The sequence below is a fragment of the Armigeres subalbatus genome, chromosome 1 (genome assembly GCF_024139115.2).
Source record: "Armigeres subalbatus isolate Guangzhou_Male chromosome 1, GZ_Asu_2, whole genome shotgun sequence".
Classification (NCBI taxonomy): Eukaryota; Metazoa; Arthropoda; class Insecta; order Diptera; family Culicidae; genus Armigeres; species Armigeres subalbatus.
In genome coordinates, this window is record NC_085139.1 from 147,911,627 (window position 1) to 147,937,449 (window position 25,823).

A 25,823-nucleotide genomic window follows, 5' to 3' on the forward strand; every position below is an offset into this window, starting at 1 on the left:
GCCCTTGGAGTTTACGAATGAAAGGTGTTGCGGACCATCTATGGTGGGGTGCAGATGGAAGACAATGGAGGTGGTGGTGGAGGTCAATGAACCACGAGTTCTAACTGTTAGGAAAGCTGCCACATTGTACAATTTTGGCGGTTACGATGGGCCGGGCATGTAGCCAGAATGTCAGACGATAACCCGATTGAGATGATGCTTCGATAATAATCCGACCGGTACAAGAAGAAAAGGCGTGCAGCGGTCACGGTGGATCGACCAAGAGGAACGCGACCTGCGGATCTTTCGCAAAAATGAAAAACAGACGTCATATTCAGGATTTGTCATCATATCAACAAATACATTGTCTTCCAAAATAATTTGATAATCGGCAGGCTTCACTTTGCCCTTAAGTGCCATAATAGGACCATGGCCATGTCAAGATATAGCACCCCACACAATTGCTAAGTCATGCTTGCGACCTGCTGCCATTGATGGCAGGCCATCTTACACTTGGTCGATCCCCCGTGACCGCATCGCGCCTCTTATTCTTGTACCGGTCGGATCATAATCGAGCACCATCTCAATCGGGTTGTCGTCTGACATTCTCGCTACATGCCCGGCCCACCGTAACCGCCAAAATTGTACCATGTGGTAGTTCTCCTAACAGTTTCAACTCGTGGTTCATTGGCCTCCACCACCACCTCCATTGGCTTCCATCTGCACCCCACCATAAATAGTCCGCAATACCTTCCATTCGGAAACTCCAAGGGCGCGTTGGTCCTTCGCCAGCAACATCCAACTTTCGTGGCCATAGAGGCAGACCAGTCTAATGAGCGTTTTGTAGATGGTCAACTCCGTGCTGCGGCGAACTCTATTCGACAGGAGAGTCCAAAAGCATCTCCATGAAAAACCTTGAACTTTGATGCTCATTTTGATATGGTTTCGAACATTTTGCAAATTGGCCACTTCCCCAGGTCACCTGGAACCTACTACAGAGTGGTCATGACAGCTGCTGGTTCTAAAATGCATTTAAAAGTATCACCTCGAAAAATCTTGAAGTTTGATACCCATATTGATTGGGTTCTGAACGTTTTTCAAATTGGCCACCTCCCCCGGGGCACCTGGAACCTACCACAGAGTGGTCAGGGCAACTGATCGTCCTGAATATGCTTCCTGCAGCATCTCCATGAAAAATCTTGGAGTTTGATACCCATATTGATAGGGTTCTGAACGTTTTTCAAATTGGCCACTTCCCCCGGGGCACCTGGAACCTACTACAGAATGGCCAGGGAAACTGATCGTCCTGAATATGCTTCCTGAAGCATCTCCATGAAAAAACTTGAACTTTGATACTCATTTTGATATGGTTTCGAACATTTTGCAAATTGGCCACTTCCCCAGGTCACCTGGAACCTACTACAGAGTGGTCATGACAGCTGCTGGTTCTAAAATGCATTTAAAAGTATCACCTCGAAAAATCTTGAAGTTTGATACCCATATTGATTGGGTTCTGAACGTTTTTCAAATTGGCCACTTCCCCCGGGGCACCTGGAACCTACCACAGAGTGGTCAGGGCAACTGATCGTCCTGAATATGCTTCCTGCAGCATCTCCATGAAAAATCTTGAAGTTTGATACCCATATTGATAGGGTTCTGAACGTTTTTCAAATTGGCCACTTCCCCCGGGGCACCTGGAACCCACTACAGAGTGGTCAGAGCATTTGATCATCCTGAATATGCTTCCTGAAGCATCTTCATGAAAAATCTTGAAGTTTGATACCCATATTGATAGGGTTCTGAATGTTTTTCAAATTGGCCACTTCCCCCGGGGCACCTTGAACCTACTACAGAGTGGTCAGGGCAACTGATCGTCCTGAATATGCTTCCTGAAGCATATCCATGAAAAATCTTGAAGTTTGATACCCATATTGATAGGGTTCTAAACGTTTTTCAAATTGGCCACTTCCCCCGGGGCACTTGATCAGCAGACAGAGTGATCAGGGCAATTGATCATCCTGAATATGCTTCCTGAAGCATCTTCATAAAAAATCTTGAAGTTTGATACCCATATTGATAGGGTTCTGAACGTTTTTCAAATTGGTCACTTCCCCCGGGGCAGCTGGAACCTACTACAGAGTGGTCAGGGAAACTGATCGTCCTGAATATGCTTCCTGAAGCATCTCCATGAAAAAACTTGAACTTTGATACTCATTTTGATATGGTTTCAAACATTTTGCAAATTGGCCACTTCCCCAGGACACCTGGAACCTACTACAGAGTGGTCATGGCAGCTGCTGGTTCTAAAATGCATTTAAAAGTATCCCCTCGAAAAATCTTGAAGTTTGATACCCATATTGATTGGGTTCTGAACGTTTTTCAAATTGGCCACTTCCCCCGGGGCACCTGGAACCTACCACAGAGTGGTCAGGGCAACTGATCGTCCTGAATATGCTTCCTGAAGCATCTCCATGAAAAATCTTGAAGTTTGATACCCATATTGATAGGGTTCTGAACGTTTTTCAAATTGGCCACTCCCCCGGGGCACCTGGAACCTACTACAGAGTGGTCAGAGGAACTGACCATCCTGAATATGCTTCCTGAAGCATCTTCATGAAAAATCTTGAAGTTTGATACCCATATTGATTGGGTTCTGAACGTTTTTCAAATTGGCCACTTCCCCCGGGGCACCTGGAACCTACTACAGAGTGGTCAGAGGAACTGACCATCCTGAATATGCTTCCTGAAGCATCTTTATGAAAAATCTTGAAGTTTGATACCCATATTGATTGGGTTCTGAACGTTTTCAAATTGGCCACTTCCCCAGGGCACCTGGAACCTACTACAGAGTGGTCAGAGGAACTGACCATCCTGAATATGCTTCCTGAAGCATCTTCATGAAAAATCTTGAAGTTTGATACCCATATTGATAGGGTTCTGAACGTTTTTCAAATTGGCCACTTCCCCCGGGGCACCTGGAACCTACTACAGAGTGGTCAGAAGAACTTACCATCCTGAATATGCTTCCTGAAGCATCTTCATGAAAAATCTTGAAGTTTGATACACATATTGATAGGGTTCTGAACGTTTTTCAAATTGGCCACTTCCCCCGGGGCACCTGAAACCTACCACAGAGTGGTCAGAGGAACTGACCATCCTGAATATGCTTCCTGAAGCATCTTTATGAAAAATCTTGAAGTTTGATACCCATATTGATAGGGTTCTGAACGTTTTTCAAATTGGCCACTTCCCCCGGGGCACCTGGAACCTACTACAAAGTGGTCAGGGCAACTGATCGTCCTGAATATGCTTCCTGAAGCATCTCCATGAAAAATCTTGAAGTTTGATACCAATATTGATATGGTACCGGATAATATCTACGTGATTGGAAGGAGACACATAATTGACCATAGTATCCGGAACCAGGTTTACTGAACTGGCCATATTTCGGATGTTTTTCAACGGATCTTAGCGCAACAGCCCGCATTCAATTTTCAATAAGATCTAGTTTCTAGGAAAATAATGTTTATCGATGTAACTTCAAACCACACAAAAATACGAGCGGCAGAAAAAATGTGTTTTTGACATGGCCTCCGAAAATCCGGAACATCTCCGGTGTCCGGTGGCCAGTATTCGTGACCGCACATGTTCCTAAATCTTGATTAAATTTGCCGTCGAATGCTTCCGGTTTTGTCCAATTTCATCAATATTTCAAAAAGTTATAAGGATTTGAATTTTGGCCAAATTTTGCCTATCTCAATCATTTTGCCTAACCCCTGTAGTAACACAGTTTAGTGAAGTAACTGAATTGAAACGTGAGTTCCAATCCGTATTTACACAGTAACTTAATTTATTCGCCTTACATCTGCACAGTTATCTCTGAATCAACAATTCGACCCCTCAATTTGTCCCCAATTAAAAATGACAAGTGTAATAAAAACTACATGTGTTATAACATCATGTCTCTTTAGTTGCGGCTTGAAGAAATTGAATGTCGACTTCGCTCTCAGCAATATGCTGCTAATAACATATTTTTGCAACATATGTACACAAATATGAATAAAAGGCTAAACCCATGTATTTGCTAATTATAGTTCAATATCAATTTTTGTCTTTTAAGTAGCATCGTAACCAGGATTTATTTTAATATTACGGACCGAATCCCGGGATACGGAGCCGGAAAATGAACTTGCTAGCACCCAATATGCCACAACACTTGCCTCCCGGAGCACCGAGAGCTTAGCATAGTAGTCATGCGAGTACCTTACAGGAGGCAACCCCTTGCTTGTCCTGTAACAAAAAGCACCATACGTCTGCCAAACCGGAGATGCAGTGGTTAATTTGTTGGTACCTGTCGTGGACTGATACACCATCCATCCATTTTTGATTACATTGGGACCGATTTGCGATTTTGGCGTAAATTATTTTGTGAACAAACATTGGAAGACGAATTCCTACTAAAGCATTTCCTGAGAAAACTATTGTATGTATCCAATAGAATAAGCTTTCCTCTGTCGGTTAAGAGATTGAGTTTTGGAGAAAAACACTTGCTTTCTGTAGAATTGGTAAAACAATGTTTGTTTACAAAATAAGTTACGCCCAAATCGCAAATCATTCCCGAGATATAGATTTATTACCGTCGTTCGGGGTGACATTGGGCCTAGGGGGTAAGATTGGACCAAAAACGAAAAATGTTTCAACTCATTGTATCTCAGAAACTGTTACGAATTTTGATGAAAACTTCAAACGGTTCGAAATTATATTAAAATTCACGTCTAGGAAATCACAAAACAAATTCCAAGAACTAATTGTGCTCGTACCATAATACTTGGAATTTGAATGTAAAACTATTGATCGAATGAACCCGTATTAAAATAGTGTCAGTAATGCCCCACAAATCTATTACATAACTAGTTTTTAGATCGATGAATACCTGGTTATCATGTTACGATAATCTGTTGTTGTTTTATCGAATTTTATGAATATTTATATAGCGGTTCTGGTTTTTCTTAGCAACTAGCAATGCACGCTGAAAAGGTGTGAGATTGGGCCAAGCCTTTCGTTGATTTGCCATACATAGTTGGTAAGAGCCGTAATGTAGGCAATTATTTTGAATGAACGATTGAATCGTTGCATCATCGTCACCGCTGAACTTTATTGTACTAGGCCCAATGTCACCCCCTATGAGGGGTGAGAATGGGCCAATTTAAAACAACATATAACTTTGAAGAATTACCCTCATTTATTATTTTTTCCCACACATTGGTAAATTCATTGTTCAAGCTTGTACCAAACTAATTAAAACTTGGTTCGTCATTAGAATTCAATTAATAACGGAGTTAGAGCGCTAGTTGCTGTAACTTAAACTAAATGATTGGAATTTTGTTATCATTTAGTCTTAGTTACTGAAACTATAGCTATAACTCTGTTATTAGTGGAATTCAAACAACGAACCATTAGGCAGAGTTGTAGAAAAACCTTCGCACTAGAAATCCACCATACAACATATTTTGAAATTTAGCTTCTGGATTGTGTTATTGACAAACTACTAAATGATCGAACGCAAATTACTGAATGATCGTTAACATACTTGCCTGGACCATAGGAGCCGTACACTAATTACGTAAGCAATTAAATATCAATTTGTTTCCATAAATGGAAATAGTGGAATTCATCCTTCTTAGTGCAAAAACCTCTCTTATGTACTTTTCTTATTTCGGGATGTCAATAGCCATACATACAAAATTTCAACAATATGCCGAACAATTTTCATGTTATTTAATTAAATTTAAGCTAACGCCTGCATCGCATTGCAGCTATGAGGCACGTGCATACAATTCACGACGATTTTTTGAACCTTAATTTTTTATTGACAATATGTACGATGAAAAATCGTCCCGAAAGGGTTAAATCATTTCCAAGTAATAAACCACTTTTTGCAAACCATCATTACTTTGCAATTGGGTGGGATGAACATCCAGTCCAACATGGTATTTTTTCCCGTTCAGTAGCTCTGCAGTGGATCCATGCTCCGAGTGCTTCAATCTCTCTCAGGTCGTCATTATTATCGTCATCTTCATCATTTTATCATCGCGCGAGCAGACGCGGATACCCACCGTACAATGGGGTGACTTCTAGTAGTTTCATCCAAAACCGACATCTGCAGTCTGATATGGCATGGCAGAGAAACGGTGAATGAAGAAAGCCGCAAAGTGAGAAAGAGATTGAGCCAAACTCCCCAACTACAACTCCTTCTCGGTGGTCATTCGTAGTGCGGAGGAAATAGGCAGCCAACATACTGCATGTGAGCGAACTGAATGGTCCACTAGGTTCGGCGTTGGGGTCGTTCTCTCTGGCAGCCAACCAGACGTGCACTGCGTTGTTATGCTTGGATGTTGTGGTCTGAGGATTAGTTTGTGCATGAACATTCACTCGGAAGACAAAAAAGCACATCAACGTTCAGTCTCGACCTGCTCGTCGACCACTTATGACGTGTGTTTTTCACTGGATGTGCACATCTCGCGTACTTGCGCTATTTCCAAAGAGCCGGCTTTTTCCGAACAAACCATTCTGCATACAACAAGAAGTGTGTGGGATTTCGACACGAGCTTTTCAGCTAGGAGCTGTTTGTGCGTTCGTTCATACATCCGAAGAAAGGTGAAATCCAAAGGGTGGACGATAATTGTCTAACCTGTTCTAATCACGCAGTAAGGTGTTTTTGTGGGAAAGTTTAAACTGTTCACAAGTGGATTGGTTTCTCTTTATTCCAAGAGTGTTTGCCAAATTCTGCGTTCTGATCTGCGGTTTGGATTGAAGTTGTGACGAATAGTACAAAAGTGTTTATTTTCAATTAAGCGTTCAGTTGTACATACTGTTTACCGTGTTTGGTGCATCGGGAACCTGTTCCATCAAAGTTTGTCTAACGGATCGGTCATTTTAAAGGATTTGAACAAAATGTTACTGCGAAATGGCATAAGGTAAGTGTGCGTTGTTTGCAAGAGTCGTTTGCCTAGATACTCTTTTTTGCTGATTTTGCTGTATTGCCTCTTCTGACGCATTCCTTTCTAGCATCATGCAACCAACGATGCAGTATGATAACCAATATCTGCATAATTTATAATCACGTCTCCGTCTGCTGCTAAATGGCATCCAGCAGCAGAAGAAGATGATTAGGCGTGTTGCTTGCATCTATGGTAGCGTTGTTTGATGGCCGGTATGCGCCGTTTTTTCTCTAGCAGGTACCATACTAAGAGGCCTCTTTAGTGACATGTTCGCAACCTATATAAAAACGTACTGTTGGCGTACAGGCCCGGCCTGAGAATACTAACTGACTTGAGATAAATCACCTTAGTGGCAAAGAACTAAGTTTGGCAAATGATGTGCGCGACGTTAGACATAAGTGCGTTGGTATAAAGCATTATGCATAATATAAAAAATCTCTACTCTCTATATCATGGAACGGCTAATGTATATGGTAACGCACTTATACTTAAAGTATATCCAAACGCTTTTCATTTTTGATATTTATCCATTTCACCATAAAACATCTGATTTGATAAATCTGTAAATTTTTAAAAAAATTTCAAAATTCAAATTTTTTAAACTTGGCCAAAACTATTGATCCATATGCTTTTGTGTTAGATTTTCAGTCTGGATACGCGAGTTCAATGTTGTGTTTTTCAATTCAAGTTCAATGTTTTGTTTTCTGGAAAAAAAATACAACTCTCTATAAATAGCGCGTGGAATCCTTGGGCCTTGAATTCACAAATGTAGAATTGATATTTTGTAAATTTTGTTATTATATTGTTAAGTTAGTTATATACACTGAAGTAAAACATAAAATTAACCCTAAGCTTCTGAAGATATTGCTGCCATACAGTTGAAATTACCTCTAATATAAAAGGTTGGCAACTGTGCCTGTTCGAAAACTAGGAATCATTAAAACTTCTGGTTCAAGCCTTTTCAAACTGAAGTAGCTGATGCTGATGCACCATATGATATTTGTAGGTTCTCGCAGAAAAGATCAACCTCATTGAACAATTAACTCTCGATATGGAGCGTTGGATAGGAATTTCAAATAACATATATTGTGGAGATGTCCATGAAACAGATTTGAATTCGCCAATCCGGAATCCTGCTTCAGGATGGAAAAACTAAAAAAATAAATTCCATCATATGACGGAGTTCGGAAGTTTTTTTGGAAGATTGTGTTGCTCTGTAACCTGTTGCGAGTAAATCGGTTAATGCTAGGTGAAATGATCTGAACAATATACAAGCTTTGTATATGCCGTGCTTATATACAGCATTTCTATAACTGCTGACTGGGTGTGAAGAAAAAATCATTCACAAGGGCGTTATGCGTTATTCTAACTTTGTGAAAATATTTTTTGTATTGTTTTACAACTGTCAATTCTTGTAAATACCCTTCTCCGAATAATTGTAAATACCTTACTCCGAATAGTGTTTGATATATGCTTTGAGGCCTTTGAGGATAAGTTAGTTGATGTCCTGAGGATAAGGTGCTCAGCCTCGATCGCATATGTACAACACTTGTGGTTTTAGTCGATATTATGTCATGTGTCATATTATGTTATATTCTGTCACATTTCAGTTCTTTCTATTGGTTAGGTAAAATATTACAGTTTTAGTCTTTCTCGTATACTAAGTATACGTAAAGGCTAAAGGATCACTCCAAAAACAAACTTTTGATAGAAGGCTTGGAGACCCATAGTGTTATATACCAATTGATTCAGCTCGACGAATTGAGGTAATGTCTGTATGTGTGATTGTGTATACAAAAAATGTGAAACACATTTTTTTGTACTGAGCCTTATTCGATTTGCCTGCAACAGGTAACATTCGACGCGGAATCCTGCCTAATTTTTCGCTATTGAAAATTGGCCCAACCAACCATTGCTGGTTCAAAAATCAAAATCTTTTTTTTTTCAAAAACTGTTGCAAATTACTCATTAATTATTTGCATTAATGTGAATTGATGGAAATAACTGAATCTATCTCCCTGAAGTGCAATTTTTACCTATCTTATGTGCTTTTCTCGTTACTTTCTACAATACACGAGAAAGGCACCATCGGCGCTAGGTGGATTATTCTGGTTTTTGCCTTTCTCGTACAACAAAGTTGAACCGAAAGGCTATCGATTCACTCCGAAAACGAGCTTTTTATAGAAGCTAGAAGAGCTGAGCAAAGTCTGTCTGTCCGTGTGTATGTGTGTGCACAAAAGCTAAGAAAAAACATTAGACACCTTTCCATATAGTAATTCTTAACCGATTTTCTCGCAATAGGTTTCATTCGACAGGGGGCAAAGCCTATTAAATTTTAAATCGATCGAACGTTGCGTTTGAAAGTTATAAAGAAAATGGTTCATCGAACCATATTAACGCCATATAAGGTTGGTGTCTTGGCTAAATGCGAGAAAGGCAGTATCACCACTCGGTGAATTAAGTTGGGTTTTTTACATATAATAAATTCGTGAGGTGATTTTTCTTTAGTTGATAATGAGTACGTGCGTGCAATGAACCTAAGATCAATAGTCCATATTAATCCACCTTACGTTGGTAGTGCCTCTCTCGTGCTTAGTTTAGCTTAGCATAACTTGATTGACTGTATACGATGGGTACAGTCGTGATGGCTGCTAGTCGTGATTGGCCGAGAAACAACAAATAATGCACAGCTCACCAACATGCTCACTGTACATGCTTTGGAGTTTCTTTAATTCAAGACCAATAACGATGCCGGCCACGTCCTCACAGTCAATTAGGAAAAGGGAAGGAAAATCGACACTCATTGCTACAAGAGACCTCTGCATCTCCATGAGCACACTGGAAAGGGATAGTACGTTAGTTGAGAAGGAAATATATTGGAAATCGCTTTGGTAAGCGTCTAATTATTTCTTCTGAACGACGCCATATTCATGATGATACAAAAACGGAAAAGCAACGCTTGTCTAAAGTATTTTCCCGAAGACTGATTCGATATTCTCACTACTTCGCGACGACCAAAACACGCACTGCACTCGCTTGCTCGATGGCTACCCCAAAAAATCGGACCGCGCGAACTGTCTGCTTACTGAGCAGAAACACGACAAAACAGGCGCTGCTTAGTTTTTATTTCGACCGCACAGAGCAACAAAATCGGACCGCGCAAACTGTCTGCTTACTCCTTACGCAACAATTCTAGCTAACACAAATTCCAACATTTTATTTTCTGATCAGTCATTCCTTTAATCACTTACCCCTAGTTTTCAGCTTAAACCTAACACCCTAATTAGGACCTAACGCACGCACTGGCCTGTACTCATTGGTAGTGCCTTTCTCGTGCGTTGTAAAAATGATAAAAACATTTAAGAGAGGTCAGATTTGCACCTTGGGAGGATAGATTTTACATTTTCCTGCACTGCAGCAGCTTCTGGATTTTTTTTGGGAAAGTTAATCTTCAATAAATTAAAGAATCGATTGAGCAAATATATATATTTTGACGGGAAAGGTTATTTCTGGCGGTTGTCATCATTTTGTACCTCGGTGATGGGAAGGGAATTTAAAGTACATTGATTTTACCACACACGAAAGCCGCCGAATAAAAACCATTTGATCAAAGGCCACCAAGTCAAGAGAAAGTTGTATAGCCGAATGTCATTTGGCCGAAAAAAATAATCGGTCCGAATCCCATCTGGTGAAAAGTTATGTGACCGAAAATAAATGGTCGTTTCGAAAAAAGGGTCATTTGGCAAAAACTGCCGTATGGCCGAACGGGATATACGATCGTAATTGTTGTTAATCGTTCTTTACATTTTTTACATTCATGATGATTCTTTTATCATCATGGGTCTCCGAGAAAAGGCGTAGTAAAGTCGAGTCAAGTACGAGACACTGAAGACGACCTTATAGCTGAGGTCCAAATGTACGTATCTGTGAAGATTACAACTAGGTGGAATTTAATGAATTAGTACTAAACTCGTCATATGACAGGTGAGGCGTAGGATTGCCAATCCGGAGATGGCGAGTTCGATTCTTTGTCCGGCCTAGGATATTTTTGACTGGAAACTAGGCCACACTAGGTACGTATTTGTGCAACTATCGAACATAGAAACGCATTCAGCTAATAATTGTCGAAATGCTATTAGAAGATGAAAAGTAGGCCAAGTTCCAGGAGCTATTGAAGAAGATGAAAATACTTGCCCAGGTAAGTCGAGGAAATTTCCAACCCTAAAATGTTAAAAACTGGACCGGGAATAGAACCCAACCTCCTTCAGACTCAAAATTGATAAAAACTACCCATGGTTTTGGAAGTGACGTAAAGGCTTTTACTATTTGAGTTGTTTTAACTACGGGCTTGAGAATACAATTCAATAGTTGCTACAACAATACGTTGAATATTCTAATTCTCATGTGATTGTTCAAGGCTTAAAATGTGTTTAATGTGCGATGTGTGTTTAATGTGTGATTAGAATATGTGACTCCTTTGAAGTAGTTCTTCCGTTTCGAGGTAATTCCTAATAGGGACAGAATATATTTTTGTTCTGTCGATGCTGTAAAAAAAGATCATCCCAATCTAGATTTTGCTGCTACACGTCTATTCTGTTGACTTTCTTGAATCTTGAGTGGCAATAACAGTTTGATGTTATCCAATCTAATGAGAACCCGTGGAATGGCTTCATAACTCTTCACTGGTACTCCGGTCAAATACGGATAACGACGTGACATCTTCCTGTATCGCAATATTTGCGCCTGGAGATTCAGTTGCCGTTCGTGCGGCCGCCAATGGAAATTTTCTGCTGCCTTCTTCTTCAGAAATACTCAGATTACCTAACTAATAGAGAATCAGTCCATGTCTGGAAACTATTGATGTCCAAGTAACAGAGTGGCCGCAAATCTCCAACAAGGATCAGCTGATTGGCCACCTCTTTGTCTATGAGAGTTGACTATGAATTTTCATTCAAGTAGGTTAAGTTTAACCATGGGCAGCAGGGACTATGTCCAAGGGCTTGACGATCCCTCCCCAGGCCATCTGCGAGTTGTGGGGCTTGCCTAGGATGTGGTGGGGTTTGACAGTGGGCCCTGTTAAACCTCTATAAAAAGCTGCATGTATCCGCAAGTAGGCTCCACCAAAGCGACCATGTGCCGCTCAAAGCGCACAAGCCCAAGTCCTGGTGTTAGGTGGGACGCTAAACAGCCCTGACACGACGGCCCTCCGACGAGACAGGAGGTTTGCGCAGGCCCAATAAGCCGCCTAGAAAACCAATCATTACGAACAATATAAGAGATAATGCGACTCGATATAATCGGCAAAGACCTAGGCGACGAATACAGGATCACGATTGGAAGCTTGGAACATGGAATTGCAAGTCGCTAGGTTTCGCAGGTTGCGACAGGATGATCTACGATGAATTACATCCCCGCAACTTCGACGTCGTGGCGCTGCAGGAGATTTGCTGGACAGGACAGAAAGTGTGGAAAAGCGGGCATCGAGCGGCTACCTTCTACCAAAGCTGTGGCACCACCAACGAGCTGGGAACCGGCTTCATAGTGCTGGGTAAGATGCGCCAACGCGTGATTGGGTGGCAGCCAATCAACGCAAGGATGTGCAAGCTGAGGATTAAAGGCCGTTTCTTCAACTATAGCATCATCAACGTGCACTGCCCACACGAAGGGAGACCCGACGACGAGAAAGAAGCGTTTTACGCACAGCTGGAGCAGACATACGATGGATGCCCACTGCGGGACGTTAAAATCGTCATCGGTGACATGAACGCACAGGTAGGAAGGGAGGAAATGTATAGACCGGTCATCGGACCGGATAGTCTGCACACCGTATCGAATGACAACGGCCAACGATGCATAAACTTCGCAGCCTCCCGCGGAATGGTAGTCCGAAGCACCTTCTTTCCCCGCAAAAATATCCACAAGGCCACATGGAGATCACCTAACCAAGAAACGGAAAACCAAATCGACCACGTTCTAATCGACGGTAAATTCTTCTCCGACATCACGAACGTCCGCACTTACCGCAGTGCGAATATTGAATCCGACCACTACCTCGTTGCAGTATGCCTGCGCTCAAAACTCTCGACGGTGTACAACACGCGTCGAAGTCGGACGCCGCGGCTTAACATTGGGCGGCTACAAGACGGTAGACTAGCCCAAGAATACGCGCAGCAGCTGGAAGTGGCACTTCCAACGGAAGAGCAGCTAGGCGCAGCATCTCTTGAAGATGGCTGGAGAGATATTCGATCCGCCATTGGTAGCACCGCAACCGCTGCACTTGGCACGGTGCCCCGGATCAGAGAAACGACTGGTATGACGGCGAATGTGAGCAGTTAGTGGAAGAGAAGAATGCAGCATGGGCGAGATTGCTGCAACACCGCACGAGGGCGAACGAGGCACGATATAAACAGGCGCGGAACAGACAAAACTCGATTTTCCGGAGGAAAAAGCGCCAGCAGGAAGATCGAGACCGTGTAGAAACGGAGCAACTGTACCGCGCTAATAACACACGAAAGTTCTATGAGAAGTTAAACCGTTCACGTAAGGGCCACGTGCCACAGCCCGATATGTGTAAGGACATAAACGGGAACCTTCTTACGAACGAGCGTGAGGTGATCCAAAGGTGGCGGCAGCACTACGAAGAACACCTGAATGGCGATGTGGCAGACGAAGATGGCGGTATGGTGATGGACCTGGGAGAACGCACGCAGGACATAATTCTACCGGCTCCGGATCTCCAGGAAATCCAGGAGGAGATTGGCCGGCTCAAGAACAACAAAGCCCCTGGGGTTGACCAACTACCAGGAGAGCTATTTAAACACGGTGGTGAGGCACTGGCTAGAGCGCTGCACTGGGTCATTACCAAGATTTGGGAGGAGGAAGTTTTGCCGCAGGAGTGGATGGAAGGTGTCGTGTGTCCCATCTACAAAAGGGCGATAAGCTGGATTGTAGCAACTACCGCGCAATCACATTGCTGAACGCCGCCTACAAGGTACTCTCCCAAATTTTATGCCGTCGACTAGCACCAACTGCAAGGGAGTTCGTGGGGCAGTACCAGGCGGGTTTTATGGGCGAACGCTCCACCACGGACCAGGTGTTTGCCATTCGCCAAGTACTGCAGAAATGCCGCGAATACAACGTGCCCACACATCATCTATTCATCGACTTCAAAGCCGCATATGATACAATCGATCGAGACCAGCTATGGCAGCTAATGCACGAACACGGCTTTCCGGATAAACTGACACGGTTGATCAAAGCAACGATGGATCGGGTGATGTGCGTAGTTCGAGTTTCAGGGGCATTCTCGAGTCCCTTCGAAACCCGCAGAGGGTTACGGCAAGGTGATGGTCTTTCGTGTTTGCTATTCAACATCGCTTTGGAAGGTGTAATACGAAGAGCAGGGATTAACACGAGTGGTACAATTTTCAATAAGTCCGTCCAGCTATTTGGTTTCGCCGACGACATAGATATTATGGCACGTAACTTTGAGAAGATGGAGGAAGCCTACATCAGACTGAAGAGGGAAGCTAAGCGGATCGGACTAGTCATCAACACGTCGAAGACGAAGTACATGATAGGCAGAGGTTCAAGAGAAGACAATGTGAGTCACCCACCGCGAGTTTGCATCGGTGGTGACGAAATCGAGGTGGTAGAAGAATTTGTGTACTTGGGCTCACTGGTGACTGCCGAAAATGACACCAGCAGAGAAATTCGGAGACGCATAGTGGCTGGAAATCGTACGTACTTTGGACTCCGCAAGACGCTTCGATCGAATAGAGTTCGCCGCCGTACCAAACTGACAATCTACAAAACGCTAATTAGACCGGTAGTCCTCTACGGACACGAGACCTGGACGATGCTCGTGGAGGACCAACGCGCACTTGGAGTTTTCGAAAGGAAAGTGCTGCGTACCATCTATGGTGGGGTGCAGATGGCGGACGGTACGTGGAGGAGGCGAATGAACCACGAACTGCATCAGCTGTTGGGAGAACCATCCATCGTTCACACCGCGAAAATCGGACGACTGCGATGGGCCGGGCACGTAGCCAGAATGTCGGACAGTAACCCGGTGAAAATGGTTCTCGACAACGATCCGACGGGCACAAGAAGGCGAGGTGCGCAGCGGGCAAGGTGGATCGATCAGGTGGAAGATGACTTGCGGACCCTCCGTAGACTGCGTGGTTGGCGACGTGTAGCCATGGACCGAGCCGAATGGAGAAGACTCTTATATACCGCACAGGCCACTTCGGCCTTAGTCTGAATAAATAATAATAAGTTTAACCATACAGTATTACGGCAAGCTGTGTATGATCGGTTTACAAACCACATCGACAACAGATCGGATGGCGTAGATGCTGTTATTTGCTTTCTCGTACAAGCCAGCAAACACGCACCTTCACCACCAATTTTGCTAGCTATTTTTGTCACGGGTTTCTGCAAAACATTTCCTCCTAAGCCACTTGTGGGGGGTTTGCGGTATTTTCGTTTTTGCACTGATGTTCTCTACTACTAATTTAAGCCACACTAGGGCCGAAGAAACAGGATTCTCGCCAACGGGTCAACTGAGAAGCGGATATTTCTCGTCGAGATTCTTACTTCTCCAACGCAGCTTTTGCTGCCAGTTCACTTCCCTCCAACGGTTTTTCCTCTTCAAGTCATTCCAGTTTCAAACGAATCTGTGTCGATGGAGAAATGCTGCTGGTTCGACATATCAATGCTTTCTCAAAGAAATCCACAAGGATACAGTCTACACATATCCACTTACTGTTGAGATTATCAGCTACCTCTAGACAAGTACGATGGTAGTGGTCGCAGTTACAATTCTTGCCACGTTGCAACGCGTTGTTCGAAATGTTGCATTTCTCGCCTTAGATTTCTCTGTACTGGCTTTCGCCGCTAGTAGTCGGCATTATAAATGAGTACTATAGACGACCTTGATCCATCTTTGACTCTGTGGAGATGATCAAATGGAACGCGCTTCTAAGCCAAGTTTTGCGAAAGTTTCAATACTAGGACATAATTTATTAAAATTCAAATGGCCTCGGAAAAATATAGCTGATTGTTCTAGATTTCACAAAACAAATGCTTTAGTAGTTGATTCGATGTTTTTGTAAGGTAAATTTATCCAGAATTTCCTCAGGAAATTCTTCCTTACTTTTTTTTTTTTTTTTTTTTTTTTTCCTTTATTAAAGTGTTTTTTTAATTTTAAAATTAAGTTCAACACTTATTCTTCTTCCTTACTGGTTTTAGGACGTGAATTGAGATTTCTAGACCCACATTTGAAAAGGACGTAACAGCCAAAATTTATTCTTTCCTATTCCTCGTCTACGTACATAGCTGTATACATAGACAAAGAACTGGTAAGAATAAATTTTTACTGTTACACCCTTTCAAATGTTGGTCTAGATTGGTTGTCTGCACACCTACTATAAGTAGCTCTAAGGGGAATGCTCTAAGTCGAGGGGCACTGCTGCACTTCATGGTAATCTTATCAACATTCATATTTAAAGCACTTAAAAAATGCATAACGGAACAATTTACAATCAATATTTGATCACAAATTGTGGGGGTCCCGTAGCGTAGTTGGCTACACGTTCGCCTTACAAGGTCATGGGTTCGATTCCCAGCCTCTCCACCAAACCTTCGTCAGTCGCAAGATGAGCAGCCCTTGCGGTAGTGTATTGGGGAACGTGTCATACCGTACAACTGCCTGATGACGACTGACAAATTGTTCTTCTCGGAGGCATTCCTCCAACGGACCCGGCTTAATATCAACTGAACAATGCAACGATCATTGGATGCACGACATGAACAAATGGACACAATGGACTCACGATGAGATGGACTGGCAACGACAACAATAATGAGCAATTGAAATTTAAGAATAGATTCTTTGTGGATTCTGTACGGCAGAATACCACAGTAGATGTCGGAACATCTGTAACACAGAGTGCCTAACAAATAAAGGCTCCCCCAGACCTAAGCTGTTTCATCGCAGCGACGGCGACAACTAGTCGCCGCGATTCTATCGTTGGGTCGCTGCAAGCACTGCTCTATTTACGCTTCCATACCAACGGCGACAGAATCGCTGTCGCCAAGCGATAGAATCGCGTTGCGACTGTCGCGTCGCGTGTGTTTGGGGGAATCTTAAAGGACGGAATAAAAACAAATTGATCACAAAATGTGTTGTTTGTCCGGTATGTTTCTTTGAATGAGTATTCGCAATCTTTAAGTAAAAAATTTCACGTATGTTGGGGAAAATACCAATTGTTAGTGATCTAAGTCTTTTGCCAAATTAAAAATGTTCCTTTATGGTTAATGAATGATGATGATGAATATTTACTATAATATAATTATAATATTATTATTATATTCATTATAATATTATTATTATAATGAATGAATGAATATTTACCCTAAAATACAGGTATAGCTCAACCAGTAAACATTTGTACGCTCTTACTTGATGACTGATGTTCACTAAATATAACAGCCATTGGCGATTTTATTATTGAAGTAACAGGTCCACTTCTCTTCTATTAGCAATGCAATTTTTATTGCTATCAATGAAATTGTTTCATTTGTCAACCAGACATCAAAATAGCAAACTGTTTATGTATTTACTTGATACTTAATACTTGATAGGCATCGATTAGGCGATGGGATATCCTCCTACACTGGACGCAATGCTGTGCCAATCACTTCCAGTCGCCCTCGTGTCTTCTTCAACTACAAAAAGCCATCGTGTTCGCGGCTTTCCACTAAGCCTACGGCTTCTTTCGGGTACTCTACTGAATATTATCTTCACTGTACACTCTTCTGATCAAGTTTATGGTCCGCGTAAAAATCTGGATAGAAACTATTAGGATTTAATTTTTTTCTATTTTTTTACGTATCTATGCATATCTTGTTCGTAATTTCTCTGAAGTCAAATTACAAATCAGTTTGCGTGGTATGGTTTTAGTTTAATATGCTATCACCAGACTTCAGTTAGCGGAAGCCTGGAACAACTATGGGTGGTGTGTGGCTTCAAATGGCTGGATGACAGCAGCTCTCTGTCGGTGCGTGTGCACGCCACGGAGATCTGAAAATAAGAGGCCAAGTCATGGCTTGCTGCTTACCGATTGACACGCTGAGGTGGTAATATATAATCACACGCTGATGGTAACTTACTCAAACCTCACAGGTGGAAATTAGGCTGACAGACTACACCTTTAGTGTAGGAGTACTCTATCTATCACCTGACAGTAAAGATAATCTTAATGATATCCAAGAGTACATCGACTCTGACATCCATTTTATCTGGATTAAATCAAAATGACTTTTCCATTCTTCTGGGGTACTATCCGAGTAGCACACATGTTGTACACCAGTTTGCTGAAACTAAATGAGTCTGAATTGAGCAGATAGGGTACAACCACCCCGAAATGCAAAGCACACATTCTGAGGCTTTAAGATTGATGTTAGTAGTCCAAGGCTAACACGATCAAGAAATGCAATTTACGGCGGGTTGTGTATGGTATAACACAAGTGAACCCCATAGAGGTCCTGGTGAATAACAGATCGTTAATTGTCTGCTGAGTTTCTGAAGCAGTGGAACATCTGGTTGTTGGAAGCAGTGGAACATCTGGTTGTCAATCGAGGTCGACATAAGAATGGATCTACCGTTACAATTTGAAAAATATCGTAATATGGTTCAGTATATTTAACCAATTATGATTCTCTAACATCCGTTTTTTATCTATTTTTAAGTGCACTTCCTAACGAAATTCATTAAATGTTGAACTCTATGTACCAGCAATCTCTTCTTAAACTTCCTTGCACAAAAAGATATCTCTGTAAACTAAAAAAAATGTAAGCAGTTTGCCCCTTGGAAATGCTGACATAAATGTACTCCACACTTCAAGCTTATATATCAGGTCAAAATATATCAAAATGTTTTTGTCCTTTGTTGAAACTAAATACAAAGCACTGACAAGCACACATTATAGTGACTGATACTGATACTGCGTCTGAAAAGTGCATTCTATTTGCTAATCACCCGGAGTTTGGAATTTTTGAAATTTCTGAAGGACACGTACTGCACTACAGGTATTTGATGAGTATATGTGCCGGAAAGATCTTTGATACGGTGAAATTTCCTGCTGACGGATGCTCGCAGCATCCGATAAGGACATCATGACCACTTAGGTGTATAGTATCCATGTTTAACGAAAGGTTCCAGCAATTCGACTTTGTTACCTATGCTATGTTACCGTTTTCTGATCGATAATGTTCTGGGCTATTTGTATAATGATCCTTCTGACCACCCTGTGTCTTAAATGTTCATCTACCAAGATTTTTTTTTTAAATTTAGTTGTTTACTTCATTAAGCCAAAGGTAGGATGAAGTTGAGAAAAAAATAAAGAGGAAAAACAGAGAGTAAGCAAAAGTTTGCTATTCATGTGTGTTTTTTAGCCATGCAATATCGGCAAAGATTTCGCAGGTGTACATTGGTTTCCTCAAATTCTTTTACTTTTATGTTTAGGTTATACTTAATTAAATGGAAGCCTACACTTAGTTAGGTGTTTGGATCTAAATTATGCTCATATGTGATGTATGTTTGCCGCATTGCTTTAAATTTGACAGGGTTCCTAACAACTTTTGCGCCCTACATATGCCATATTTTACTCTAATTAGTCTAAACATATCTTCGTACTGAAAGCTAGGTTCTGATTTGTTTTCACTTCACCGTAGAAAGTATAAAAGTGAAATTGTCGCCCTCAAATAGTTATGCAGTCGATTATCATATCATATGGATTGGATGAGAAACGTGAAATCGGAGGTACATGATGGTTTATTAATTTTGGTCATGTGTAAAGGCCAGCCCTGGACGGAAATATTCGCCTTGTCCTTCATTATGCGGTTACAATTATATATACCCTGGTACTCCCTCGTAGAACTATCCAGACATTTTAGACACCTGATTCCGTCGGACATCATCAAATGCGGATGCTGCACCTATGTATTCCTACATATAGGTTTGTGAGCGAACCTGAGATCTGACAGTAGCCGCAGTTGAACAAAATTTCATTGCATTAAGAATTGATTGGAGCCGAACGTTTTTCCAGGAAAGATATCTTCTTCCGAGCCGGCCGGCCGCGCGTTCGGGAGATGTGCACTGGGCGGTCGACGGAGGGAGCATTTGGATCACGTACAGAGGCGCGGGGCAGTCGGTCAGTTGAGTGCTTTATACGTATAGTTTTTGCTTTTTCATTCGCTTTGGACTCTCATCCATTTTTGTTCTTACATGGGCAATGTTTCCACATACGTTTGATATATTCTTCTTGTTTAGGTGCGGCAGTCAAGTATTTTTTCGCTTTTCGTGTTTTCGTTTTTCGACGATCGTTGCCCATTTTGGTCTCGGCAATTTCACTGGAAATTTCACATTGACATGCAATAATCGTTACTGTTTCATGCCCAAATCTGAAGATTTGATTATTTTCTACGCCTTAAGAGATTTTTATAATTTGTTCGCAGCGTATAATCGATTCTACTTCCCTGTTTTGAGTGTAGTTTAATTCCGTTGATGCATATACTCGAATGATCCAAAATGTTCTGGATTAATTTTCCCATTCTTTTGGGAACAATTTTTAGCACGATGCCTTTCCAGCACACAGATACCACACGGAAGAAATAAACTATCCAATAGTGAGTTTAATTCACCCAACCTCGAACATCCGTACGGGAAGCCAAAATTGAGTAAGTAGGGTCGAAGTATTTTGCCTTTACTCCCATGTTAAAAAAGTACCCAACGGAAAATTTATTTACCCAAATGTAAGTTTAATTCACTCAATTTCGACCTCAGGTAATAAAACTCAAAATTGGCTTCCCGTATTGAACTGGCGTCGTTGGATTGTTTGGCTCTTTTGTTTTTGACAACAAAAGAAAAAGTGGATGAAAGAGAAGAGAAAAAAAACTCGAAAGTAAGTTTAAAAATACTCAATTTTGGGTACTTTTTTTCTTCCGTGCACATACCACATACCGAGAGATTCACATTTTTGTGGAACTACTTCTTCCATGTCCTAAAAAAGACAGTAGGTGCAAAGAGGTGCAAAGGTATATCACCATTGATTCCGGGATATTTAGTTTAAATAATCTGATTACGGTAATGTCTCTTTTAAATCAACCGAACATTGTTTTCAATTTTGAACTGAATCGAATAATTTATTCATAGTCCATTAGAGATTCCGTTAACGCACTTCTCCCACCGGACATCGCACCCAGAACTGTTTATTTGGTTTGCATCGTGTTGCGAAGATGGGATGTAATCCTTTTACTTAAACCTGCAACTAAAATGTGGGGGAGGATGGCACAATATGCATTATTTATCATTTCTCTGAAGTATTCCATGTGATAATTTAAAATCGTTGGCAAGCTTACAATCTAGTTATAAGTTTAGACTAAGCACGAGAAAGACAGTTTCAACAATGGGTATGTAAGACTTTTTTTATGTGTGTCTGAAAACCCAAATTCGTTCACCTGTGCTAATTCGTTCTCTTTTTCCCCTAGTAGATGTATTTGCCCAAAGAGCGATAAAATTACACACAAGGCGCCTCAGCCGCTCCGCTATTATAAAACGTAGCTATCCCAGGTCAGGGGAAGGGCTCACGAGTGATTGCTTCCTTTGCGGAAATTTGTAAGAACCCCACTACCTTCATTAACGAGTCAGCTTATTGTTCTCCGAAAAAGAAAATGCCTCAAATTTATCTGTGCGGCGGTTAAATGCAATTTGGAATGCTTTTATAGGTTTTTAAAACGTTCTCTCTATATAATTCATCACGCTAAATTTTACCTTTCATAATTATGTGTATGATCGCTGCTACCCAAAAACCTAATTGCTCCCTGGATGCTTGAAGTAACATTAGTATCATACTGTTCTACAAGGCATGCAATGTTCATCGTTTTCGCTAATGTTGGGCAAATGCAAAATCCGAAAGGTATCAATTTGAGCGGTATTTCCCTGGTTTAATAACCACATGCACGGATCGTTGAATGTAGGTAGTCTGGTGCAACCGGTCGCGAGTCATCCCCAGAGAAGAAGCATTCCCGACATTCCGGGCGTGGTGACGTGTTGAGTGAGGAAAAGCAAAATATCGTGCCGCAGATGTACAGAATCGCTGCACCTGACTGAAGTTGGCACAACACTACTCCTCAGTGGGACGATGACTCGTCTTGAGATGAATCACTTGTCTGCTGAAGAGGAGCGCGCGGTGCTTGTGAAATTGTTCATTCACCTCGGCTGCGATCGCTGTGATGAAAAGCCTACGGTATTACCGCCGATTATCACTCTCACACCTCGCAGATCGCCGATGCTCATCATACCTGACCGCCATCAACCAGCAGCAACATGTGGCCTTGATTTAGCCAGATGACTCCAACTGCGATCAAACTTTTAATCATGATGAATATCTTCACTATGCTCAAAATTTAGTCCATGTTTGAGATTGATTTAGTCTTGGCTTTTCCCTTCCCCCAAGTATAAAGAAATAAAATTCAGCCTCAAGTTACGCACGTTTCCAATAGGCTATTGAAAAATTTACAGCATTATTCAAAGTAATAATCGTGATTTTGAAACGAAAAAACATTCACTTTCTTTTTTCGGTTAATAGGATTTATCTTTTTTTTTAAGTAGAATTAATGGACTTGCTAAGTAGGATAAGCACTACGAGTGATGAATAATCGAGCTTTGAAACAGGTTATATAACATTGTGTTGGAATGCTCATAAATTTGGACTTTATATGGAATATATTGTTCAGGTTGATAATGCTTCAATTATTTACATTATATATATTTTATTTTCAGATTTTAGGTTTGTTACGATCGAAATCATGTTTTTTATACTGGAAATAATTTCCAAACAATTTTTTTTAATGAACGTCGACGCATTCAACCTCACTTTTGTATAAGAATTTTGATTTAAATAAATATCTTACGAACATAGTTGTTGAGTCGTTATGTGCAGACAAACTTCAAAATTATTATTGTATTATTTCATTAATCCTTTTTACCAAATTTTGTATTGATCCTGCACACTAGGTTTGCAGCAATATCATTAGCGTAGCTGACGTAATGTTATTGTAGATGAATAAAAAAGGTTTGGAAACTTACTTATTTTAACCCAAGCTTCCAGGAGTTCCCCTACAGCGTGGTTTGTTTTCCGTTTATCGGGCGCTCACACAGTTGGATGTAAGAAACTTCACCCGTCACCATTTACAGTCGTATTACTCAATTTGTACATCAATTATATTTTGTTTATAGTGTATTGCGGCTTTAACTATAACGTATTCCTTGCATTATCCGATTTATGTCTATAGACGATATGAATGTTTATCATATCAATTGTGATTATAGAAATCGTGACGAATTTTTCAGTGCAATTGAGAAAATAAAATCATTTACGTTGTTCACCGTTCCGAAGGATCTCTCCGGAACTTAGAATAAAACCTAAATAAATGTGTGATGCTTTCGACTTGGCTAGAAAGGAAACAAACCTTGCCAGCCTCGCCCACAATCAATTATACCACTGTTCGTTAAATACTTTTCAGCCGCTCCGAGCAGGGGATACGGATAATATGTAGTAGCATCATCCTCTTTTGCGATTCATCAGATCTGATTTGAGAGCAACGCGCGGTGGCACTGACAAATGGTAGGTAGCCCGGGATTCAATTAACAGCGAGACGGAGTTTCTCTTTCATGTTTAATTGTATTTCATACGTTTATTGATTGAATTGCGGGTTTTTTGTTTATCTGTTTTCTTTAAAACTGACCGCGAATTACGTCAATACGTGACTACACGCTGCGGGTTCGAATGACATGGCTTTATGTGAGGATGGAAACGGAATGAAAAATGTTATCGGATGGCATAAATTATTTGGTCAATACTCTAAGTTAGCTTAGCAGCACTGAGATACAATATAAGGGCATCTTTAGTAAAGTTATAAATTTTATGGGAGTTAGGAAATGAAATTGAAACTGTAAAAATGCCATCTTCAACAAACGTTATAGTTTTAAAAATTCGAACAGTTTCGTCGGAAAATTTATCAATCGAATACTGCTCAGTTGTATTTTTGCACGAATTTGCAACAGAATTTACTAGAGTTTTATTTCGTGCAAAACAATAGAAGATGACGTCGTCAGCAACAAAAAATACCGTTTCATCGACATCATAACAGTTTGACATTTGAATTTGCCTTGGACGATTATTTTTTCGTTTTCCAGTATAAAACATGTGCAGCTTATAACTGCTACTGAAGATGCATTTCTTGTTTTATATCTTTGGCAGTTACTTACTTGATACTTGATGGGCTACAGCTCTTCGATGAACCTACGTCGAATGGAGTATCCTTCTCCACTGGACTCGATCCGGTCCAATCGCTTCCAGTCGTCCCGAACGTTGAGCGCCCTCAGGTCCTCTTCAACTGCAGAAAGCCATTGTGTACGCGGCCTTCCACGAAGCCTGCGGCCTCTTCCGGATTATATACTAAATATTATCTTCGCTTGACGTTCTTCCGGCATACGAACAACGTGACCAGCCCACCGTAGTCTGCCGTGTTGTATAAGCTTAATAATATCCAGCCCTTTATACACCTGGTACAACTCGTGATTCATGCGGCGCTGCCAGATTCCGTTCTCCTGTTTACCACCGAGTATTGTCCGCAGCACCTTATGCTCAAACACTCCGAAAGCTCCCCGATCAGCCTCCTTTAACGTCCATGTTTCATGGCCTAATAAAGCCACCGGAAGAATCAGAGTAGTATACAGCGCAAGTTTTGTTTTCGTATGCAGACTACGGGACTTAAGCTGGTAACATCATTATCGCACGTCACTAATGTTCCAAGATACACAAATTCTTCTAGCGCTTCAAATTTTTCACCTTTTAGCACTATTTCGCTACCACCACCACTAATGAACCCACGTTGATTGCCAGCGACCATGTACTTCGTTTTGCTGGTATTGATCATGAGTTCAATCCTCGCTGTCTCCTTCTTAAAAGGCACAAAAGCCTCTTCCACGGCAAGGCGATCAATCCAGATAATATCGATTATTTATTTATTTATCATCAGACTAAGGCCGGAGTGGCCTGTGCTGCAAATAAAAGACTTCTCCATTCAGCTCGGCTGCACTTCTCCAACCACGCAGTCTGCGGAGGGTCCGCAAGTCGTCCTCCACCTGATCGATCCACCTTGCCCGCTGTGCACCTCGCCTTCTTGTTCCCGTCGGATCGTTGTCGAGAACCATTTTCACCGGATTACTGTCCATTATTCTGGCTACGTGCCCGGCCCACCGCAGTCTTCCGATTTTCGCGGTGTGAACGATGGATGGTTCTCCCAACAGCTGATGCAACTCGTGGTTCATTCGCCTCCTCCACGTACCGTCCGCCATCTGCACCCCACCGTAGATGGTACGCAACACTTTCCTTTCGAAAACTCCCAGTGCGCGTTGGTCCTCCACGAGCATCGTCCAGGTCTCGTGTCCGTTGAGAACTACCGGTCTTATAAGCGTTTTGTAGATAGTCAGTTTGGTACGGCGGCGAACTCTATTCGATCGGAGCGTCTTGCGGAGTCCAAAGTACGTACGATTTCCAGCCACTATGCGTCTCCGAATTTCTCTGCTGGTATCGTTATCGGCGGTCACCAGTGAGCCCAAATACACAAATTCTTCAACCACCTCGATTTCGTCACCACCGATAGAAACTCGTGGTGGGTGGCTCACATTGACCTCTCTTGAGCCTCTTCCTATCATGTACTTCGTCTTCGACGTGTTGATGACTAGTCCAATCCGTTTAGCTTCGCTTTTCA

At 41.7% G+C, this 25,823-nt stretch overlaps 1 protein-coding gene across 1 annotated transcript in view; it reads left to right on the forward strand.

The window, feature by feature from the left end:
• The first annotated feature begins 6,429 nt into the window (after positions 1–6,429).
• Positions 6,430–25,823, forward strand: part of LOC134205228 (uncharacterized) — a 157,223-nt gene continuing 137,829 nt past the window's right edge. The window contains exon 1 of the mRNA XM_062680297.1: positions 6,430–6,956. Coding sequence (XP_062536281.1) covers positions 6,934–6,956 — 23 coding nt within the window. The 5' untranslated portion in view covers positions 6,430–6,933. The remainder of the gene's footprint in view (positions 6,957–25,823) is intronic.